Source organism: Thunnus thynnus, chromosome 15 (genome assembly GCF_963924715.1).
Source record: "Thunnus thynnus chromosome 15, fThuThy2.1, whole genome shotgun sequence".
NCBI lineage: Eukaryota > Metazoa > Chordata > Actinopteri > Scombriformes > Scombridae > Thunnus > Thunnus thynnus.
In genome coordinates this window covers 2,211,048-2,233,217 of record NC_089531.1, presented here as the reverse complement: position 1 = coordinate 2,233,217, position 22,170 = coordinate 2,211,048, and the positions used below count along the sequence as shown (strand labels likewise).

At 35.9% G+C, this 22,170-nt stretch overlaps 2 protein-coding genes and 1 long non-coding RNA gene across 4 annotated transcripts in view; 1 reads left to right on the top strand and 2 right to left on the bottom strand.

Moving 5' to 3' along the window:
* The window catches only part of LOC137198159 (CXADR-like membrane protein), a 41,795-nt gene extending 35,290 nt beyond the window's left edge, over window positions 1-6,505 (bottom strand). For both annotated transcript variants that reach the window (XM_067611823.1, XM_067611825.1), the window contains exons 1-5: window positions 6,285-6,505; window positions 4,973-5,248; window positions 3,155-3,400; window positions 2,147-2,242; window positions 1,711-1,776 (exon numbers count right to left, since the gene is read on the bottom strand). In XM_067611823.1, coding sequence (XP_067467924.1) covers window positions 1,711-1,776; window positions 2,147-2,242; window positions 3,155-3,400; window positions 4,973-5,248; window positions 6,285-6,345 — 745 coding nt within the window. In that variant the 5' untranslated portion in view covers window positions 6,346-6,505. The remainder of the gene's footprint in view (window positions 1-1,710; window positions 1,777-2,146; window positions 2,243-3,154; window positions 3,401-4,972; window positions 5,249-6,284) is intronic.
* Window positions 1-22,170, top strand: part of LOC137198158 (transcription initiation factor TFIID subunit 12-like) — a 153,598-nt gene that overhangs the window by 76,871 nt on the left and 54,557 nt on the right. The window lies entirely within an intron of this gene.
* On the bottom strand, window positions 10,418-13,462 carry LOC137198164 (uncharacterized). The gene is made up of 3 exons (XR_010931598.1): window positions 12,780-13,462; window positions 11,810-11,905; window positions 10,418-10,918 (listed from the first exon to the last, which is right to left on the bottom strand). It is a non-coding gene; the product is annotated as an uncharacterized lncRNA (long non-coding RNA).

The following is a 22,170-nucleotide window of genomic DNA, read 5'->3' as shown; positions in this document are numbered from 1 at the left end:
AAGCTGATTATTTAATTTATAAAATTCTGAACATTTTCTAAGAGAGACATGAAATAAGAAATACATTTAAAATGTAAAAAGTAAATAAACTGTACTATGAGTGAGGTATGAGTAAATGTTAAGTAATTATAATTTTGCATGTTGTGATAAAAACTAAAATAGGGTATAATTCATTTTAATGTGCTGCAATCATATATCCTGTAAGAATGCCTTTTGTTTATTGTTAAATTATGAACATTTAATTTACGAGCACATCTTTCTTGTATTCATCAAAATTTAGTGTGATTGTAAATATCCAGGTCAGACTTCATTTACCTCGTCTTTTACACCTCCGAGCACAGTAGACGGTGATGGTGATGAGGAGGACGAGGAGGAAGGAAAGAACTATCCCCACCACCAAACCAAGAGATGACTTCTGACCTTTAGGAGCAAGTGAGAAGCAAAGTAAAACTTCAACACAAACATCCCGACATGATACGTGTTATATACAGTACAGCAGCTGACTGCACCAGCTGATCAAAAATCCATCACTAAGTTTGTGTGTGAAGTTCTTCTACTAACTACTAACTAGTTTCAGTTTTTAGTAAATCAGGTTGCACCATTAACTGTTAGAAATGTTTTATCTAGTGAACATTTCATGTGTAAATCGATAGCAAGGAAACATCTGTAGTGCCATCTAATAGCTGTGAAGTGTGAGGGGCCGCTGGTTCCACAAGTGTTCTTCCTGTTTTCAAAATTTTCTTTAACGATCTCCTCGATGTTACTGAACATAGAAACTCAGGACTCTCCTGAAAAAAATGAATGATCCTACAGGTTTATATTCTGACCAACACTTTACAGTATTTACACTTAGTTTCTGAGAAATAATGTTTTGTCTGTGATTTTGGTGGACGGCTAAGAATACTACAATACCCATGAGCCTCAGCTGCTGTTGCTATGGAGAAGAAACCTTTGGCTCTGTAGATTGTAAAATCAATTTTTCAACACTGTAATCTTTGGTCTCTGCCTGCTGTTAGCAGTGCATACGAGTGGATTTTAAACTCAGTGATTGGCTGTTTCTTGCAGAAATGCACTTTGGGAGTCGTACTAAACTTCTACCTTGAAATGTTTATGTACACAATTGACTTTTTATCTTTAATTGTTCATCTTTTTTCTGATGATTTAACCATCCAAGTGGTAGAAGTGCTCAGTGTAACATTGTCTGTGAGAAAAATGAACAGAATTTTTACCTCCGGAACCAGGAACGCCAAAAATATCTCCTCTAATTTTGCAACTCTATGAGAAACAGCCAACTATGTAAACAGGAAGTGACTGTAGCATCACGAGCTGTAACATAACTTCCAACAATAACAGTTTTAGGAGCCAAAAGATAAAATAAACTGAACAGCGAATCCTTTTTCAATGTAAGTGTGACACAACGAAAACCACCTGAATGTTGAGCATGTTGTGTGCTCGACTTCCTAAATTGAAACTATAGTTTCACTTGAACACAGTGTTAAAACTTTCCCAGGCTCTTATATCTGTATCTGTTTGTTTAATTACTGCATTTAAAGTGTTTTCTGTTGTTTTGTTCTTCGTTGAGTTCTTGTCTCTGGGCTCTCAGATCGATAAAAGCTTTTAATCAGTTTTACAATTCAACATTTAGAACTGTTTCATTTTACTCATTTTCTTTTCAGGTTTCTTTATGTGACTTATTTATTACAGTCATACCTGTGTTTGCAGCTGGTGGTGATGTTGTAGAAGTTGTTGTAGGTGATGTTGGTTCTTCATTATCATCTGTGCAGAATAGAGAAAATATATATTACAGGGCAGAAAATGTATTTTACTACAGCTAACTGTTTACAGAAGGTCACAAAATGATTCACAGAAAAAAGTAACAACGCTACTTTAATATTTGTGGTTAGTCATCTAGCAACGGTTCAAGTTCTCACAACAAAATCCACCTGAATGTTGAGCATGTTGTGTGCTCGACTTCCCACATTGAAACTGTAGTTTCACTTGGACACAGTGTTAAAACTTTCCCAGGCTCTTATATCTGTATCTGTTTGTTTAATTACTGCATTTAAAGTGTTTTCTGCCATTTTGTTCATTTAGATCGATCACCTTTAATCAGTTTAATTTAACATTTAGATCTGTTTTATCTTACTCTCTCCCTTCTCCGTTTTCTTAGTTTTTGGTGGTGCAGTTGTTGTTATTGTTGCTGTAGTTATAGTTGAGGTTGTTGGTGGTGTCCTGTTTTCTTCTGTGTGAGATGGAGGAAATAGATACAACAGGGCAGCAAAATGCATTTTACCACAGAAAGTTATGAAATCATTCATCAGTTGTGAAACAGGAAATAGGTGATGGCCAGTTTTGTGGTGAGTTATCAAGCAGAGCAAATGTTCTCATGACTTAAACCACTTGAATGTTGAGGATATTGTTTCTGTTTAATTTGAAGCAGCATTAAAGTTTCTCTCTTATGTGAACTGATCATATTTGTTATTGTTCAGCCTTGTGTGTCGTTATATTTCTTCATATAACTCTCTGTAACACCAGGCTAGCTGTTTCCTTCTGTTTCCAGTCTTTATGCTAAGCTAAGCTAACCGGCTGCTGGCTGTAGCTTCATGTTTAATGGACAGATATGAATGTGGTGTCGATCTAAGTGGTGGTACCAGTTTTTCCTTTCATTTGTCACCTGTCTGTATTTTACATGTACAGAATATATGTTGCCTGTAAAAAGTTTTCACCCCTCTTGGAATTTTACATGTCTTTTCACACCCATCAACAGAAAATACTCTTATGTGTCAAAGTAGAAACAGATCTCTACAAAGTGATCTAAATTAATTACAAATATAAATACATCCTCTGTTTTATTTGTAAAATATAGATCTGGAAAGACACTTTTAACTATCACATTCAAATAAATGTAGTGGAGTAAAAAGTACAATATTTTCCTCTGAGATCTAGCGGACAGGAAGTAGAAAGTAACATCAAATGGTTCCTAAAAACTGTATTTAAGTAAATGTACTTAGTTACATTCCACCGCTGGTTGATCTTCTATTCTAACTCTTTAATAAATTTACCAAAATGTCAGATTATTCCTTTAAATAACTTCCTCTCTGTGCTTTACCTGCCTTCATATTTTTGTGTGTGTCTTTGAGTTCTTGTGTCTCACCTCTCTCAGACTGATCACCTTTGCTCACGTTTAGATACGCAGCTGGTTTTCCATCACAGTAGTACAGTCCAGAGTCACCAGGCTGCACGTCTGGTATATTCAGATACTTGTGAACAGCTGAAACATGAGGCCTGATTTGTTGTTGTTTTCCATCAATCTCTCTGGTCCATGTTGGAACATGTGACCCTCCATCAGGACATGTCAGAGTGACGTTGGACTTCTCTGCAATACTGACTGTTGTTGTTCCTGTGAGCAACAAACATTAAGTTAGTAAAAACCAAGATTCATGTTTTATAACATGCCATCATAAACACATGTATTCATGATAAAGTCAGTGACACATGGAAGAGTTTTGTTCCAAAACAAGATTTTCTTTGATAAACTAACTTCTGTTTCTACACAAAGTGGAGAATTGTTACAGTCACTAAAAGTTCTCTTACTGTATTGATACCTAACTTAAAGCTGCACTAATATATTGGCTGATATCAGCTTATCAGACTGTTTGTGTCGGCCACTAATTAACAGAAACATCAGTACAGAAATATGACAGATAAATAAAGGTTTGAGGTCATTTAGAAACAGTTTCTGCACTGATGAGTTTATTTTTACGCTGCAAAGTGTCCTGTGCAGAACACACTGTGATCACACTTTGAAGTGATGCTTATTGAAAATGTTATAATCTTAAACCAGCAGTCAGGTGTCCATAGTAACAGTGAAAGAGGTTTTCCTCGCTGTAATCATTCCTCCTGTTCATACTGGATATTTAAAGATCCTTCAAATGTGCTTCCAATTGAAGTGATGGAGGCCAAAATCCACAGTGTGTCCACACAGTCATTTAAAAGTCTGTGTGAAGCTTCTATTCAGCTTCAGCAGTCTGAGTTAGTCATATCAAGTGGATATCTGACACATTTACAGTCTTTTTAGCATCAAATTCCCTCTTTGTGTTTCCTCGGACAGTGTTTCCCTGTTGAGCTGCGGTGGAAGTATAGTAACAAAAAGAGGAACTTTGGCACTAAAAAGACTGTAACGTTGAAAGATATCTACTTGATTTGACTCATTTGGACGCTGAAGCTTCATCTTAGCTTCAGATAAACTTTTAAATACATTTTTGCAAAGAAGGGGGACTGTGGATTTTGTCCTCCATCACTTCCATTGTAAGGTCATTATGAAGGGATCTTCTAATGGTCAGTATGAACATGAGGGATGATTACAGCAAGAAAAACAGCTTTACTGTTCATTTGAGCTCCTGACTGTTGGTTATAAGTTCCTAAATGAGGTTTTAGAGAAAAGGACTTAATTCAGGTGTTTGTTTCCTGTGTGACTCTACATGAACAAGACGACCTGTTCCTTTAAAAGGAAAAGAACAATAGAAATGACGTATTAGAGAACTTTAAAAAGATATTTTTCTTCACTGACCATAAAAAGCTGTTTATTAATTTACCACAAACAAAGTAAAGCACATCACATAAAAAAATAAAATAAAATGATTAACGTATAAAAATACACAGAAATATTTAAGTAACTACAGTAACAAGAAGTTAATGTTATAAATTAATTCGGCCTCTATTCTTAACAGTCAGTGTGAAATTAAAACCTGGTTTTGAGTTATGAAAGTAATAAGTAATGATGATGTTATTTCTTACAATATATTTGTTATTGAAGTTAAAACCACATTTACCTTTGAAATGCATCATTTCATTAATATGTCAATGTATGTATTTAATCAAAGTTTAGAAGATGAAAAGTGAAGCACAGAGACGAGACTTTGAAACAGGAAGAAACAGGAAGCAGAACAACTTTGACAGAGTTTGATGTTACCTGATGGGATCACCGTCAGTTCCACAGCTGCTTCATTATTATACAAGTATTTTCCAGAGTCTGAGATAGCAACTCTAGAGATGTGCAGTGACTTATCTGCTAATGAACGGTATCGTTTGTGGGGGTCATTTAATCTTTGGTCTCTGTCACCATCAACTATAAATATGTCAACTGTGTTTCCGTTAATCTCTCTGCTCCACGTCACTTTACCCTCCACAGAGTGAGAACAACGCAGAGAGACTTGTTGCTCCTCTTTGACTATTTGATGGATTATTTCTGCAAAAGAAACACAGTTTACAATAACTAAACATCCATTTTCAGAATGTCAACATTTCTAATATTGCAAAGAACTGAAAAGTTGTTTTCCATCAGAGTCAGAATCACATTTAACTGTCGAGTGCAAACTGCTAATCATGAAAAACATGAAGACCTTAAAGCATTACTGCACTTCACTTTTAACTTCTGACTTTACATCATTCACACCATCAGCTAATGTGTGTGTGGTGGTGGGGGGGCAGTGGTCACAATGCACTGCAACCTTACATGTGGTTTTGTGTGCGTGCACATTTGTGCACCACCGTCTCTTGTCACTGTGTGAGTCTGTAGATATTTTAGATCATTTTTAGATCATATAAATATATGTAGGTTAGACTATGTTTGCACCTTCATATTACACCTGTTCATCTCTTTTTACTATCGGTATTAATGTATAATATTAATGTATTAATATATATATTATATTATATATTTACTGTATGTATATATATATATATATATATATATATATATATATATATATATATATATATATATATATATATATATATATAACATTTTTATTTTTGATTTCCTTTTCCATCTTTATTACTATTTCTATCTTTAATCTTAGCAGCTATAAGCTAATCTAGGAGGGCCTAAACTGCATTTCACTGCACATTGTATTGTTTGTTTTGTGTACGTGACCAATAAACAACTTTGAACTTGATTTATTCAAATACATGAATATGACAATGAACCTGAACGTGTTTCAACAAATCACTAAAATCTCTATAAAATACTTTATACATCAGCTAAATTCACTGTATGGAGAAACTGACCTTTACCTTCAGACTACGATATGAACAATATGTAAAATACTGGAAACAATGGACAACATACTTTATATGTGTCTATAAGATGTATCATGCTGCACTCTTTTAGCCTGAAGACACCAGTAAAAATAAAAAGTTGCACCACATTCATCACTCACTCTATGACATGAACAAATATGAACATTATTATTAAAGCTGATGAAAAAGAGTAAAGTTCTTACCTGCTGTCACATTACAGCCCAGAACTAAAGCTAACAGGCAGCTGCAGATGTTCATCCTCATCCTCCAACAGACTGAACCACAATGAACAGAGACAGTTTCTATCTCAGGGAAGAACAGGAACTCAGTGTATACGTGTGTTCCTCTGACTTCAACAGCTGCACTCTCACTTCTTCAGTGTCCTTCTTTCACTTTCTTTCTTTCTGTGTGGTTCATGAACACTGATGTTTCCTCCAGTGTCAACAAACTTGTGTGTGGGAGATATGATTCGCCCAGGTAAATGATCTATTCCCTTGAACCCAACTTATCTAAATTTAAGCAATCATAAGAGGCCAGGCAGCGGGGTGTAATATGTGTTGAGTGTTTTTGTCTGTCTTTGTCGTCCGTATTTGTTGTTATGCCTCAGCAAAACCATGGTGCGGAAAGGAATGAATGTGGTGAAACTATATTTAACGTAGGTATAGCTGTTTGGATATTGGCAACTGTGGTTTTTGCGGGAGGGTTGATTAGGTTGGCAGTAAATCAGGGATAGCTAGAAAGATCAGAGCAGTACATCCCTGACACCAATATAAAACTAAGGAAAGGTTAAATTGGAATCACATGGTATCTCCATCCTGGACCATTCATTAAGTTGAATCTGGTAGATTGTTGTGTTGAGGTCTTCTTAACCAACGTCTCCATATAGTGAAAATGTGAGAATAAACTACTGCCAGTACTGTGCTACACCTAGTCAAAACAGACACAAGTATAAGTTTTTGTAGCATTTAAAGTTAAAGAAAAAAGTTCACGGATACCACTTCCAAAGGTGGGAGGTCTGCACGGGTGAACTAGCATATCTCGAGAATAAATAAGCCAGCGTATTAGGATAAAATGAGTTGATGAATTTACGCCCATAGGAAGAAGGCGTTTTTTAAATCACCTAAAAGATTGGTGGTTTTGCTAAAGCTAGCGTAAAGTGGTGTACATATATGTATATATACAAAATATAATCAAAAGGCCTTTTTTTTAGTGTTGCATGAGCCTGAGCCAACGGCCAGGACTAGTTTGGAAAGTACCCATAAATATTGTTTAACTGTCAGTTGCATGAACCTGAGCCAAACGGCCAGGGCTCGTCTAGGAAAGTACCTGTAAATAATTAATTGTCAGCTCGTATGAGCCTGGGCAAAATGTCCACACTTTTTAGATAAGGAGGTGGAGGACAAAGTGGCAGAGTGCCAAAGACAAAGCATGGGCAAATAAGCCTGTGCAGACCACACACACCATACACACACACACACACACACACACACACGTGCACACGTGCGCGCGCACACACAAACATGTGCATAGAGGGCATAAGACTGTACCAAGCACATTAAAATAACACTAAAGGACATAAGAGAAGATAGTAGAATAAAACACAACACATAAGAGTAAAACTACATAAACAGAACACAACATAAGTATACGGTGAATGGCTGAGCAAATAGTAGAAAGTAATAGTGATGATGAGGTCTTGACCCCAAGTCATTTTCTAAACGAGGGGAATATAGAGACTAAAGGCATAAGAACACATTTTTGGCTGGAACGCGCATATTTTGACGAGGACGGCATAGAACATTGGCAAACTGAACAAGAATTAACCACAAATTGTGGCAGTTAACAAAAATCATAAACTTGAATCAAACAAAAGAAGAGCTCCCAGCAGTACCTTGGGAAAACGTAATATGCAGTTTGTGGGTGCCAATCACCCTAGCTGTAATACTAGAAAACCTGTGTCTAACCCCCAAAAGTGCAGCAATTCTTCCTTTGCGCCTTTTTCTAGGAATCCCTGAAGATTTAACAATTGCGGGGAGACATAGGGGGGCAATAGATCCACGGCTGCAGATTTGGATTGTTCCCAGGAATGTTCAGTGGGAAACAGGTAAATTTGGGTAGATCAAAAAAACCTGAGCTGAAGACAGGAGTGAGCTCTTAAAGTACAATCCAGAGTTAGTACCAAAATTGAAACAGGCTACTACAGTAGGCAAAATATTAGTGTTGATACGAACGAGAGGTGAAGGGCAGCCAGAATTCACTTGACAAGAAGGCAGTGCTAAGCAGGGAGTGATCTTTCTGCAAGCCCGCTGCATTTCCCAGCAGCGAGTTGGCACAGCTGATCAAGACATATCCATTCCTTGATGAGCAGAAGTTAAGGAATGAGCCGCACATGGTGTACAACAACAAGTTGTTTCACAAGCCACCAACAGAGCTGGTACAGCTTCTTATTGAGGATGATCTACAGGGCACTCTCTGCGAGGTCTACAAGCTGTGGTTGTTTACGTATAGAAAATCAGCACCACGGACAGCACTCATAGGGTTAGGGTTACAGGCTAATACAGGTCACGTGCACCTGAATAGATGGTATTTGTTTTGTTTGTTTATAACCTCTGCAGGTCTGTTACTGGGTTGTTAAGTGCTTTAGGTCTTGTTGTATAATGAACATTTGGTCTAGTTTTAAACGATAAGGAAGTATGGAAAGTATTTGTGTATTTCAAGCACATACAACAAGGTTTGTAAGTCATGGGTTTGATACATGTAGACGACTGATAATGCTTCTTTTATTCATTATCGAACCTTTACTGTGCCTTAAGCGGCCGGTTATGCATTTGGGTGGAGGATTGCATAAATCAATAAGAAAATGCATAAATTGATAAGATGTTTAGAACTGTATGTTTGAGAGAGAAAGAGAGAGAGAGCGTGTCGGTAAACGCAAGTGTCGACTATTGTGTGTGTGAGAGAGAGAGATACAATTTTTTTATAAAATGACACCGGCATTCTAATAGCTCATCTGGTTATATTACATTGGCTGTTAAAGCGGCAACATAGTCTTTCCTGTCTCACTTGGCTTCCTCAAAAGTTTTCCCCACGCCACGCCACTGTATGTACACTATATACAAATAAATAAAAACAGGCGATAAAGACGACATCAGAAGAATAATGAAGCTGCAGAGTTGTAATTAATTAGTTACTGCTTATAAACGTCTTACTAGACAGTGGTACCACCTTGTTAATCAGTGTTTCTACATTATAAATAAACTTTTCTGACACAACCTTCAAGCCCAGAAAGTAAGGAACCTCACAGTTTACTGCAGATCAGATGGACTTCCTCAAACAGGAATTTTATAATTGTATTTGTAACGGTGATATACAGTAAGATTTACAACACTTTCTGTGTACATGCATACATGTGTACTGCATGAAATGTACCACTGTATATGGATCCCTGATGAGCGGATGAAGAAACTGTAAACAATAAGAAATCTGTTAAAAATAACTCAAAAAACAACATTCCCTTACCTGCACTGATGGTACAGCCCAGAGCTAAGGCTAACAGGCAGCAGTAGATGTTCACCCACATCCTCGTACACATCATCATTGACCACAGCTTCTGTCTGAACAGGAACTCAGCTGTCTGCTTATATACTTGTGTTCCTCTAACAATATGCCCCATCCTTAAAATATCTTCTTTTTATGGTCAGCACAAATTGATGGTTCCTTTTTTTGGTGAACTTTCTGTAGATGACTAAAAATACTGTGTGGGCATAGACATTTACACGTAGATACCACATTAGGAGCTGCTAGTCATTGTATCAATGCGTCAATACATATATATTCTATCTGCTCTTACAAATATAACACTGAATTATCAATCAATTAATCTATTTTCCAGCAGTTTGGGTTGTCACCAAATACTAGACTAGAAGTTATGTGTAATACAGAACTTTGTTGATAAAAAATGATGGTTTTCACACCAAAATACTCCTGTTTAAAGCAAAGTAACAGTATAGGCTAATGTTACATTAAATTCAAGTCAAGCATATGTTTTGTAATTATTTCAGAAGTATTTTCTGTTGTCATATTGCGCTGTAATACGGTTGCTATGATGATTTAACAAATACAAGATAAGGACTCAGTATGTATTTAATTGTTACATCTATTAAAAATGTATTTCAACATGATTCATACCTCTGCTTTAATGATGTCCTATTTTCACATACTGACATTGTCCACACTGTTTAAATAAATGATGCATACAGTTACATCATCAGCTGATGTAAGTGGTTCCAGTGTAACAGAAGTGAAGCTGCTGCTTCTCACTGGAATATGTGTAATATGTTAGCTAGCCAGAGCTGACAGGTGTCTGTCAAAGGCAAAAAAAAGTTTCAGAAATGCAAAAATGACACATACAAGTCATTTTAAAGGTTTGCAGCAAGTTGCTTTATTTCTAAATACTGAAATGTCCATATATAAGCTGTCATGACATTGCGGCTACATATTTTCTTCCCCCCCTGCTGCATGCGTAAATGCAAAGTAACAGTCTGCCAACATCGCTACAAGAATAATTGTAATTCTTTTAAAAGTATATTCAGTTTTCATATTTAGTTGGAATATAAATTTAGCCCAAAGCTCATAGTTTAGTCAACGTGAAAGAGAGAAAGAGACTGTTTAACTGTGCGGGTTGTTCAGCACCTCTGTCATCCAGACCTGTTTCCTGTCAGACTGTATGAGGATGAACACTGTTGACAGGTTGGTTTTTACCGCTCTTGTTTCTGTGTGATGGAGGATCAGAGATGATTTTCTGTTTCTGCTGTGTGTTGCTTCTGTATCTGTTGTGCTACAATGGAGAGAAGGTAAACATAGAAATGATTAAAGATATTTTCAATTCACTTCTGTTGCAACTTCATCAGTCAGCATCACACATTTAAAAGAGTGCATTATGATTATGTTAATGGTTACAGTAATGAGGAACATGACATGTCTGTCCATGTCTTTGTCTGTTAATTATGAGGATATCTCAAAGGCTACTTCTTCAATTTTAAAGATATCTGGTAGAAAGTTGGGCCTTGGGACAATAAATGTGAGAAAGAACCAGTTATAGCAATAGCACCATCATGTGGCCGTTCTGAGGCACTTCACATTTTGGCTCATGATTCCTGAAATGTTAAGTGGAGAAGCTGAATTATTTTTCATGGTTAAAAACTGATTTATAAATATAGACCATGCACATTTACACCCAGAGTTTCACGACTCACATCTGATCAATTTGAATCAAAGCTGATACATATAATATTTGAATGAGACTGAAAAAAAAGTTATTATGACCATTTTCTATAATTTAAGTAAGTGTGACAGATCTGACATAAACTGCTATGACTCATAAATTCAAATTTAGATGATGTGCACATTTCAACTTTGAACCATCCTGGTTCATTTGACCACATTTCACCAATAAGTGGCGCTACAGGAACATAATGAATTAAAATGGCCGTTACTCAATATTTATTTGTCTGATTCAGCCAAACTTCTGCTCAGTTCATCTTTGTACAAATCTCTGAGCTACTATAATGTCTGTGAGTGTTTGCTAGTTGATATCCAGTTATTTCTGCTGTTATAAGTAAAATCTGAAAATATTGAGTCTTTCTTGAGTTTAAAATATCATCTGACTGTATTTAAAACAATATTTGCTGCTCAACATTTTCATATCCACAACTTTCAGGTCATTCACCTCTTCTCCAGGTATTGACGGTGATGCTGATCATCAGGATTAAATAAAGTATTACGATCACCACACGAACAGGCATCTGCCACAGGTAAGGAGAGGCTGGAAGACAAGAAAACATTCACAATCACTAATTAGTTTCTTTCATTTTAATCTTGGTATAGAGAATATTACTGTAAATCTAGTGTCTTTTCCACATACTCTGAATACATATCTTCATCTTTGAACTCATGTTTTCACATCTTCGTTGTAAGCTCTGACGTACACCTGTTACGACTTTGTTTCATCATGTGATCATACCTGTGTTTGTGTGTGCAGGTGTAGTTGAAGGTGTCTTTTTATCTTCTGTGTGAGATTGTTCAAATCAAGGTTGTAGGTTTGTTTTTAACTTTGGTGGGACATTTTTTGTCGGATGGCCAAATAGTTGTGTATGTGCACTTGGTCTCCATCTCTTTTCCTGCTCATATGTACACGTCACACACAGAAAGAGCCTGACTCTGCAAAATGTTTACTTTACTGAATATGCATTTGATGACCTGCCTGAAACCAAACTTATATCATGAGTTTTTATTTATATAAATCTGAGACCAAAAGTAATATTTAAAATTGATGTTCAATGGACCGTCACAGTAAATGTTATAATGTTAATGTTAAAATGTCACATTTTTCTTTTAAAGACATATTTACTGAATCTGATAGAATAGAATAAAATGGAATCAACTTTATTGATCATCAGAGTGGAAAAAATGTCTTCTGCTCACCAAAACATAAAACAGGAACATGTAACATATAAAACAGATGTGGTAACAGCTGAGACAAAGATACACTGCTAATTGTTTACACTACATTTCTACATTTGAAATGTACTATATCATTTAATTTTACATGCCAAATGTAGTGTGTATGAACCACTTTATAAATACATGTAAGGAGGAGATTTGATCTTTAAAAATATAAACATAAAGTTTAATGTTACCTGATGGGATCACCCTCAGTTCCACAGCTGCTTCATTATTACACAAGTATTTTCCAGAGTCTGAGACAGCAGTTTTGAGGATGAGCAGCGACTTATCTGCTAATGAACCGTATCGTTTGTGGGGGTCATTGAATCTTTGCTCTCTGTCACCATCAACTGTAAGTATGTCAACTGTGTTTCCATTAATCTCTCTGCTCCACGTTACTTTACCCTCCACAGAGTGAGAACAATGCAGAAAGACATGTTCCTTCTCCTCGACTATTTGATGGATCATTTCTGAAAAAAGAAACAGAACTTTTAAATAAATAAGAAAGTTTACATTTAACAGTCAAATGCAGCGATTTCACAGTGAATATGACCTTCAAGCTTCAAGCCCAGAATGTACCAAGTACCAAGCACTTTATGACAATAAACATATAGTTATTGCATTAAATAAATGCAGTTTAAACAAGTTTATGTGCAGGTGTTGTTGTAGTTGAAGGTGTCTTTTTATCTTCTGTGTGGGATCGTTCAAATCAAGGTTGTAGGTTTGTTTTTAACTTTGGTGGGACATTTTTTGTCGGACGGCCAAAATAGTTGTGTATGTGCACTTGGTCTCCATCTCTTTTCCTGCTCATATGTACACGTCACACACAGAAAAAGCCTGACTGTGCAAAATGTTTACTTTACTGAATATGCATTTGATGACCTGCCTGAAACCAAACTTGTATCATGAGTTTTGATTGATATAAATCTGAGACCAAAATTAATATTTAAAATTGACATTTCATAGACCGTCACAGTAAATGTTACAAAAATAAATGTATAACAGCCTGTAGTTGATGTGTTAATGTGTTTGATATGAATGTGGTATCGATCTAAGTGGTGGTACCAGTTTTTCCATTCATTTGTCACCCGTCTGTATTTTACATATACAGAATATACGTTGCTTGTAAAAAGTTCTCGCCTCTCTTAGAAATTTTTCATGTTTTTTGACACCAATCAACAGAAAATACTCTTATGTGTCAAAGTAGAAACAGATCTCTACAAAGTGATCTAAATTAATTACAAATATAAATACATCATCTGTTTTATTTGTAAAATATAGATCTGGAAAGACACTTGTAACTATCACATTCAAATAAATGTATTGGAGTAAAAAGTACAATATTCTCCTCTGAGATCTAGCAGACAGGAAGTAGAAAGTAACATCAAATGGTTCCTAAAAACTGTATTTAAGTAAATGTACTTAGTTACATTCCACCACTGGTTGATCTTCTCTTCTAACTCTCAGTAAGAAAGTTAAACATGTTAATAAATTTACCAAAATGTCAGATTATTCCTTTAAATAACTTCCTCTCTGTGCTTTACCTGCCTTCATATTTTTGTGTGTGTCTTTGAGTTCTTGTGTCTCACCTCTCTCAGACTGATCACCTTTGATCACGTTTAGATTTGCAGCTGGTTTTCCACCACAGTAGTACAGTCCAGAGTCACCAGGCTGCACGTCTGGTATATTCAGATACTTGTCAACAGCTGAAACATGACGCCTGATTTGTTGTTTTCCATCAATCTCTCTGGTCCATGTTGGAACATGTGACCCTCCAACAACATCAGGACATGTCAGAGTGACGTTGGACTTCTCTGCAATACTGACTGTTGTTGTTCCTGTGAGCAACAAACATTAAGTTAGTAAAAACCAAGATTCATGTTTTATAACATGCCATCATAAACACATGTATTCATGATAAAGTCAGTGACACATGGAAGAGTTTTGTTCCAAAACAAGATTTTCTTTGATGAACTAACTTCTGTTTCTACACAAAGTGGAGAATTGTTACAGTCAGTAAAAGTTCTCTGACTGTATTGATACCTAACTTAAAGCTGCACTAATATATTGGCTGATATCAGCTTATCAGACTGTTTGTGTCGGCCACTAATTAACAGAAACATCAGTACAGAAATATGAAAGATAAATAAAGGTTTGAGGTCATTTAGAAACAGTTTCTGCACTGATGAGTTTATTTTTACGCTGCAAAGTTTCCTGTGCAGAACACACTGTGATCACACTTTGAAGTGATGCTTATTGAAAATGTTATAATCTTAAACCAGCAGTCAGGTGTCCATATGAACAGTGAAAGAGGTTTTCCTCGCTGTAATCATTCCTCCTGTTCATACTGGATATTAAAAGATCCTTCAAATGTGCTTTCAATGGAAGTGATGGAGGCCAAAATCCACAGTGTGTCCACACAGTCATTTAAAAGTCTGTGTGAAGCTTCTATTCAGCTTCAGCAGTCTGAGTTAGTCATATCAAGTGGATATCTGACACATTTACAGTCTTTTTACCTGCAGGTGGAAGTATAGTAACAAAAAGAGGAACTTTGGCACTAAAAAGACTGTAACGTTGAAAGATATCTACTTGATTTTACTCATTTGGATGCTGAAGCTTCATATTAGCTTCAGATAAACTTTTAAATACATTCTTGCACAGAAGGAGGACTGTGGATTTTGTCCTCCATCACTTCCATTGTAAGGTCATTATGAAGGGATCTTCTAATGGTCAGTATGAACAGGAGGAATGATTACAGCACATCACATAATAAAATCAAATAAAATGATTAACGTATAAAAATACACAGAAATATTTAAGTAACTACAGTAACAAGAAGTTAATGTTATAAATTAATTGGGCCTTTATTCTTAACAGTCAGTGTGAAATTAAAACCTGGTTTTGAGTTATGAAAGTAATAAGTAATGATGATGTTGTTTCTTACAATATATTTGTTATTGAAGTTAAAACCACATTTACCTTTGAAATGCATCATTTCATTAATATGTCAATGTATGTATTTAATCACAGTTTAGAAAATGAAAAGTGAAGCACAGAGACGAGACTTTGAAACAGGAAGAAACAGGAAGCAGAACAACTTTGACAGAGTTTGATGTTACCTGATGGGATCACCGTCAGTTCCACAGCTGCTTCATTATTACACAAGTATTTTCCAGAGTCTGAGACATTCGCTCTGCTGATGACCAGTGACTTATCTACTGTTGAACCGTATCGTTTGTGGGGGTCATTGAATCTGTGGTCTGTGTCACCATCAGCTATAAATATGTCAACTGTGTTTCCATTAATCTCTCTGCTCCACGTCACTTTACCCTCCACAGAGTGAGAACAATGCAGAGAGACTTGTTGCTCCTCTTTGACTATTTGATTGATCATTTCTGCAAAAGAAACACAGTTTACAAGAACTAAACATCCATTTTCAGAATGTCAACATTTCTAATATTGCAAAGAACTGAAAAGTTGTTTTCCATCAGAGTCAGAATCACATTTAACTGTCGAGTGCAAACTGCTAATCATGAAAAACATGAAGACCTTAAAGCATTACTGCACTTCACTTTTAACTTCTGACTTTACATCATTCACACCATCAGCTAATGTGTGTGTGTGTGTGTGTGTGTGTGTGTGTGTGGTGGGGGGGCAGCGGTCACAATGCACTGCAACCTTACATGTGGTTTTGTGTGCGTGCACATTTGTGCACCACCGTCTCTTGTCACTGTTTGAGTCTGTAGATATTTTAGATCATTTTTAGATCATATAAATATATGTAGGTTAGACTATGTTTGCACCTTCATATTACTGTTCATCTCTTTTTACTATCAGTATTAATGTTTGTTTATAATATTTTTATATATATGGTCATAGTGTATGTTTTATATAATGTAATATATATATATATAAATTGTATATATATAATATAATATTTATACTTTTGATTTCCTTTTCATCTTTATTACTATTTCTATCTTTAATCTTAGCAGCTATAAGCTAATCTAGGAGGGCCTAAACTGCATTTCACTGCACATTGTATTGTTTGTTTTGTGTACGTGACCAATAAACAACTTTGAACTTGATTTATTCAAATACATGAATATGACAATGAACCTGAACGTGTTTCAACAAATCACTAAAATCTGTATAAAATACTTTATACATCAGCTAAATTCACTGTATGGAGAAACTGACCTTTACCTTCAGACTACGATATGAACAATATGTAAAATACTGGAAACAATGGACAACATACTTTATATGTAAAAAGTAAAAGTAAGTAAATGTATTTGTACAGCAAGTGCTTTACAAGCGCGTAATACAATATACAAAAAAGAAAGATTCATAGCAGATGAAGTGACCACCCAAGTCACATGATTAAATAGTGCAAAACTAAAAAACACAATAAAACCATAAAATGCTGACCTGGTGCTTACAGGTTACCCTGCCTGTCTAAACGAGTTTGTCTTTAGCTGCTTTTTAAATGAATCCACAGAGTCAGCAGACTGTGAGGGAGCAGGCAGAGCGTTACATAGTTTAGATGCTACGACTTCAAAAACTCGATCACCACGAGTCTTAAGGCGTTTGTGGATTTTGTCCTCCATCACTTCCATTGTAAGGTCATTATGAAGGGACCTTCTAATGGCCAGTATGAACAGGAGGAATGATTACAGCAAGAAAAACAGCTTTAATGCTCATTTGAGCTCCTGACTGTTGGTTATAAGTTCCTAAATGAGGTTTTAGAGAAAAGGACTTAATTCAGGTGTTTGTTTCCTGTGTGACTCTACATGAACAAGACGACCTGTTCCTTTAAAAGGAAAAGAACAATAGAAATGACGTATTAGAGAACTTTAAAAAGATATTTTTCTTCACTGACCATAAAAAGCTGTTTATTAATTTACCACAAACAAAGTAAAGCACATCACATAAAAAAATAAAATAAAATGACGAACGTATAAAAATACACAGAAATATTTAAGTAACTACAGTAACAAGAAGTTAATGTTATAAATTAATTCAGCCTCTATTCTTAACAGTCAGTGTGAAATTAAAACCTGGTTTTGAGTTATGAAAGTAATAAGTAATGATGATGTTGTTTCTTACAATATATTTGTTATTGAAGTTAAAACCACATTTACCTTTGAAATGCATCATTTCATTAATATGTCAATGTATGTATTTAATCACAGTTTAGAAAATGAAAAGTGAAGCACAGAGACGAGACTTTGAAACAGGAAGAAACAGGAAGCAGAACAACTTTGACAGAGTTTGATGTTACCTGATGGGATCACCGTCAGTTCCACAGCTGCTTCATTATTACACAAGTATTTTCCAGAGTCTGAGACAGCAACTCTAGAGATGTGCAGTGACTTATCTGCTAATGAACGGTATCGTTTGTGGGGGTCATTGAATCTTTGGTCTCTGTCACCATCAACTATTAATATGTCAACTGTGTTTCCATTAATCTCTCTGCTCCACGTCACCTTAACCCTCCACAGAGTGAGAACAACGCAGAGAGACTTGTTGCTCCTCTTTGACTATTTGATGGATCATTTCTGCAAAAGAAACACAGTTTACAATAAATAAACATCCATTTTCAGAATGTCAACATTTCTAATATTGCAAAGAACTGAAAAGTTGTTTTCCATCAGAGTCAGAATCACATTTAACTGTCGAGTGCAAACTGCTAATCATGAAAAACATGAAGACCTTAAAGCATTACTGCACTTCACTTTTAACTTCTGACTTTACATCATTCACACCATCAGCTAATGTGTGTGTGGTGGTGGGGGGGCAGCGGTCACAATGCACTGCAACTTTACATGTGGTTTTGTGTGCGTGCACATGTGTGCACCACCGTCTGTGTGTCACTGTGCGAGTCTGTTGATATTTTAGATCATTTTAGATCATATAAATATATGTAGGTTAGACTATGTTTGCACCTTCATATCACTGTTCATCTCTTTTTACTATCAATATTAATGTTTGTTTATAATATGTTTATATATATGGTCGTAGTGTATGTATTATATAATGTAATATATATACTTGTTTCAACAAATCACTAAAATCTCTATAAAATACTTTATACATCAGCTAAATTCACTGTATGGAGAAACTGACCTTTACCTTCAGACTACGATATGAACAATATGTAAAATACTGGAAACAATGGACAACATACTTTATATGTAAAAAGTAAAAGTAAGTAAATGTATTTGTACAGCAAGTGCTTTACAAGCCCGTAATACAATATACAAAAAAGAAAGATTCATAGCAGATGAAGTGACCACCCAAGTCACATGATTAAATAGTGCAAAACTAAAAAACACAATAAAACCATAAAATGCTGACCTGGTGCTTACAGGTTACCCTGCCTGTCTAAACGAGTTTGTTTTTAGCTGCTTTTTAAATGAATCCACAGAGTCAGCAGACTGTGAGGGAGCAGGCAGAGCGTTACATAGTTTAGATGCTACGACTTCAAAAACTCAATCACCTCGAGTCTTAAGGCGTTTGTGTGAGACAGACAGCAAGCCTGACTGTGCAAAGCTCTGTAAGTAAGAATGAGAATCTTAAACAGGATCCTAAATGTGACAGAGGCAACCTTTACTGGAACAACAACCAGAACCTCCATCTCATCAGCACTGAGCTGTAACAACTTTTCTGCCGTCCAGTCTCTAATAGCGTTAAGACAGTCGAGGAGCCTGGGAGTGTAGATACAGGCCTCTAGTTCTCTGGCAAAGCAGGAACTAAGTTAGATTTCTTTAATATGGGCTGGATAGTAGCAGCTTAAAATAGGACAGGAAACATCCCGAAGACAAAGAAGAATTAACAATAGCTCAATTAATTAATGAATTAATTATCAATACTTCCTATAAGATGTATCATGCTGCACTCCTTTAACCTGAAAACACCAGTAAAAATAAAGAGTTGCACCACATTCATCACTCACTCTATGACATGAACAAACATGAACATTATTATTAAAGCTGATGAAAAAGAGTAAAGTTCTTACCTGCTGTCACATTACAGCCCAGAACTAAAGCTAACAGGCAGCTGCAGATGTTCATCCTCATCCTCCGTAACTGAACCACAATGAACAGAGACAGTTTCTATCTGAGAGAAGAACAGGAACTCAGTGTATACGTGTGTTCGTCTGACTTTAAAGGCTGCACTCTCACCTCTCAAATATCTTTCTTTCTCTTTCTTTCTCTTTCTTTGTGGTTAATGAACACTGATGAGGAAACTCTAGTGTGAACAGTGTGATCATGTTTCACACGGACAGTTCCAGGACATGAAAGTAACTCAAATGACTTTATTACATATTAGTTATTATTGTTTTTAAACTGAGACTGAGAGACTTTAAAGTTTTACTCGCTGATATTTTTTAGTTTCTTGTTTTAATGTGTGTGTGTGAGTATGTATGTGTGTGTGTGTGTGTGTGTGTACGTGTGTGTGTGTGTGTGTGTGTGTGTGTGTGTGGTTGTTTTGTGTGAATGAACTGTCTTCTTGTGATCTTGTATGTATGTAATTTGTTCTCAGGTCTCTTGCTGAAGAGATTTTGGTCTCAATGTGATTTCCTGAACAGATAAAGATGAACTAACTAACAAATTAGATTCACAAATCTTTTAAAAAATGTTTTAATTAATTTGTTTGCAGATTCATTCTTTTTAATTTTAGGAAAGTAATGATTTGATTTGTACACAAAGGCATTTGCATATTATAAAAACACACTTTTACCTACATACAGTATGTTCCAACACTGTCTCTCATAAATTACCTTCATGTACGACTAAATAACAGCAAATATAAAATTGATCTGATGAATCTATATCCAATATTTACTCTCTTTTAGCTTTGGTTTTGGTCTCCTTGAACTCCTGAGAACAATATCTGGCTCTTTATCTCATCACCATTGAAAGACTAACAAGCAGGTCAAAGAAACTCAAACTAATCAACTTATAATCATCGACAGACAGGTGATCTTTTTGTATCAAATTGTTGCAGAAAAAGGTACCAGAGCAAAAAACCCTCTCTTGAAAATAAAAGGGAGTCAGAGGTCCAAGCAGCAAAGTGTTCTTTAATGCCGGCAAAAAAGGGGAGCAAGTAGCACTTTTACAAAGAACCAAATCGCTCCAAAGGTTTTTTCTTTGGGGCATTGTTTTTATGCCCTTGGGTCGGCTTAGGTCACACCTTATCATCCACCCTCCCTAATTTTTGACCAATTATTATGTTACTTTTATCTCCGTCACTCGTTGTTGGTCAAAACTCTTCAAAACAGGTTTTGAGGTGTTTGAGGGTATGTACTGGCATATTATATCCAATTTTTATATAAGTATTGGGAATCATTTTACACCATTATTGCCAAGTTGTCTTCTGGCCTTTTATTTTTTTATACGTTATTCTAGTCATTTTACACCCTTATTTCTTGATCTCCTCCAGAGAGTATTTTTTGAAAGGTGAAGACTTTAGCAGACCCAAGCAAAGTGACATGTAATACAAACACACTCAAATTTCTCCAGTGTATGATTATGATTCTTCTACCGTGCCTCTATACGTACAGCGTGATTAAATATGGTTCATGAGATTATAACTACACCAATACAAATTGTATCACACTAGCCCTTATTGCTTATACACTTATAAAATCAATCTGCATAGCTTAACATTGTCTTTAAGCACACCAATGACTTTTAATGAACATACACCACATTTCCCCCCTTTGGGACTAAAATTCCCATCGATAATGCTTAGGAATGATAAGGTCCCATTGCCAATCGATATATATGTACACTGTATTCAGGTTCACATACCATGTCATATCTTAATAACAGGGATCCTGCAATATGGGGAATGGGTGACAAATACATCAAAGTCATAGGGGTTCAAGCACATCCATTTAGTTTCAGTACCATAAGTATTAGTAGTAGTCTTAAGTAGTAAGGAAAACAAATCAAAAAACAATCATTGGACAATACAGTAGTTGGTTGATTGTAGGACTATGTTGATTTATCATTAACAGCTAAATATCAGATGTTATGACTAATCACTATATGCAATCAAGCACACTTATTTATTGATTAAAATCAGTACATGTCCACATAACACAGGTAACTTAAGGTTACTCAAAATTGCAGAATATGCTGTTTTTTTGGTCAAGCGACCTAAAGTAATAGCAAGCTTAATACGAACTACTTTACGTTTCATCTGAGCCCATAGGCCCCTTGAAATACATTTTAACTCTGTTACCATATGCCTTTATGGATGCCGTTGCGTCATCTATTACATACAAGATTTCTTTTTACCAATTCCGTCAAGGGCAGAAGGGTGGACAAGCACTGACAATATTCATGGCAGTGGTAGGAGTTCGAATACTTTGCGTTCCATTGCAGACGACCATTGAGATTGACAGTTAGTACTCAGCTGTCCTATCTGCTGAGGACAAGCAGGTGCCTGGGTGACCATAACACGTCCTGCGAGGTTAGGGATTTGGGGCCGACACAGTTCTGTCAGACCATCTCTCTTGAGGTGATACATCAGATAGTAGCAGGAGATGTAACACAGCCATTTGGGTTCCAA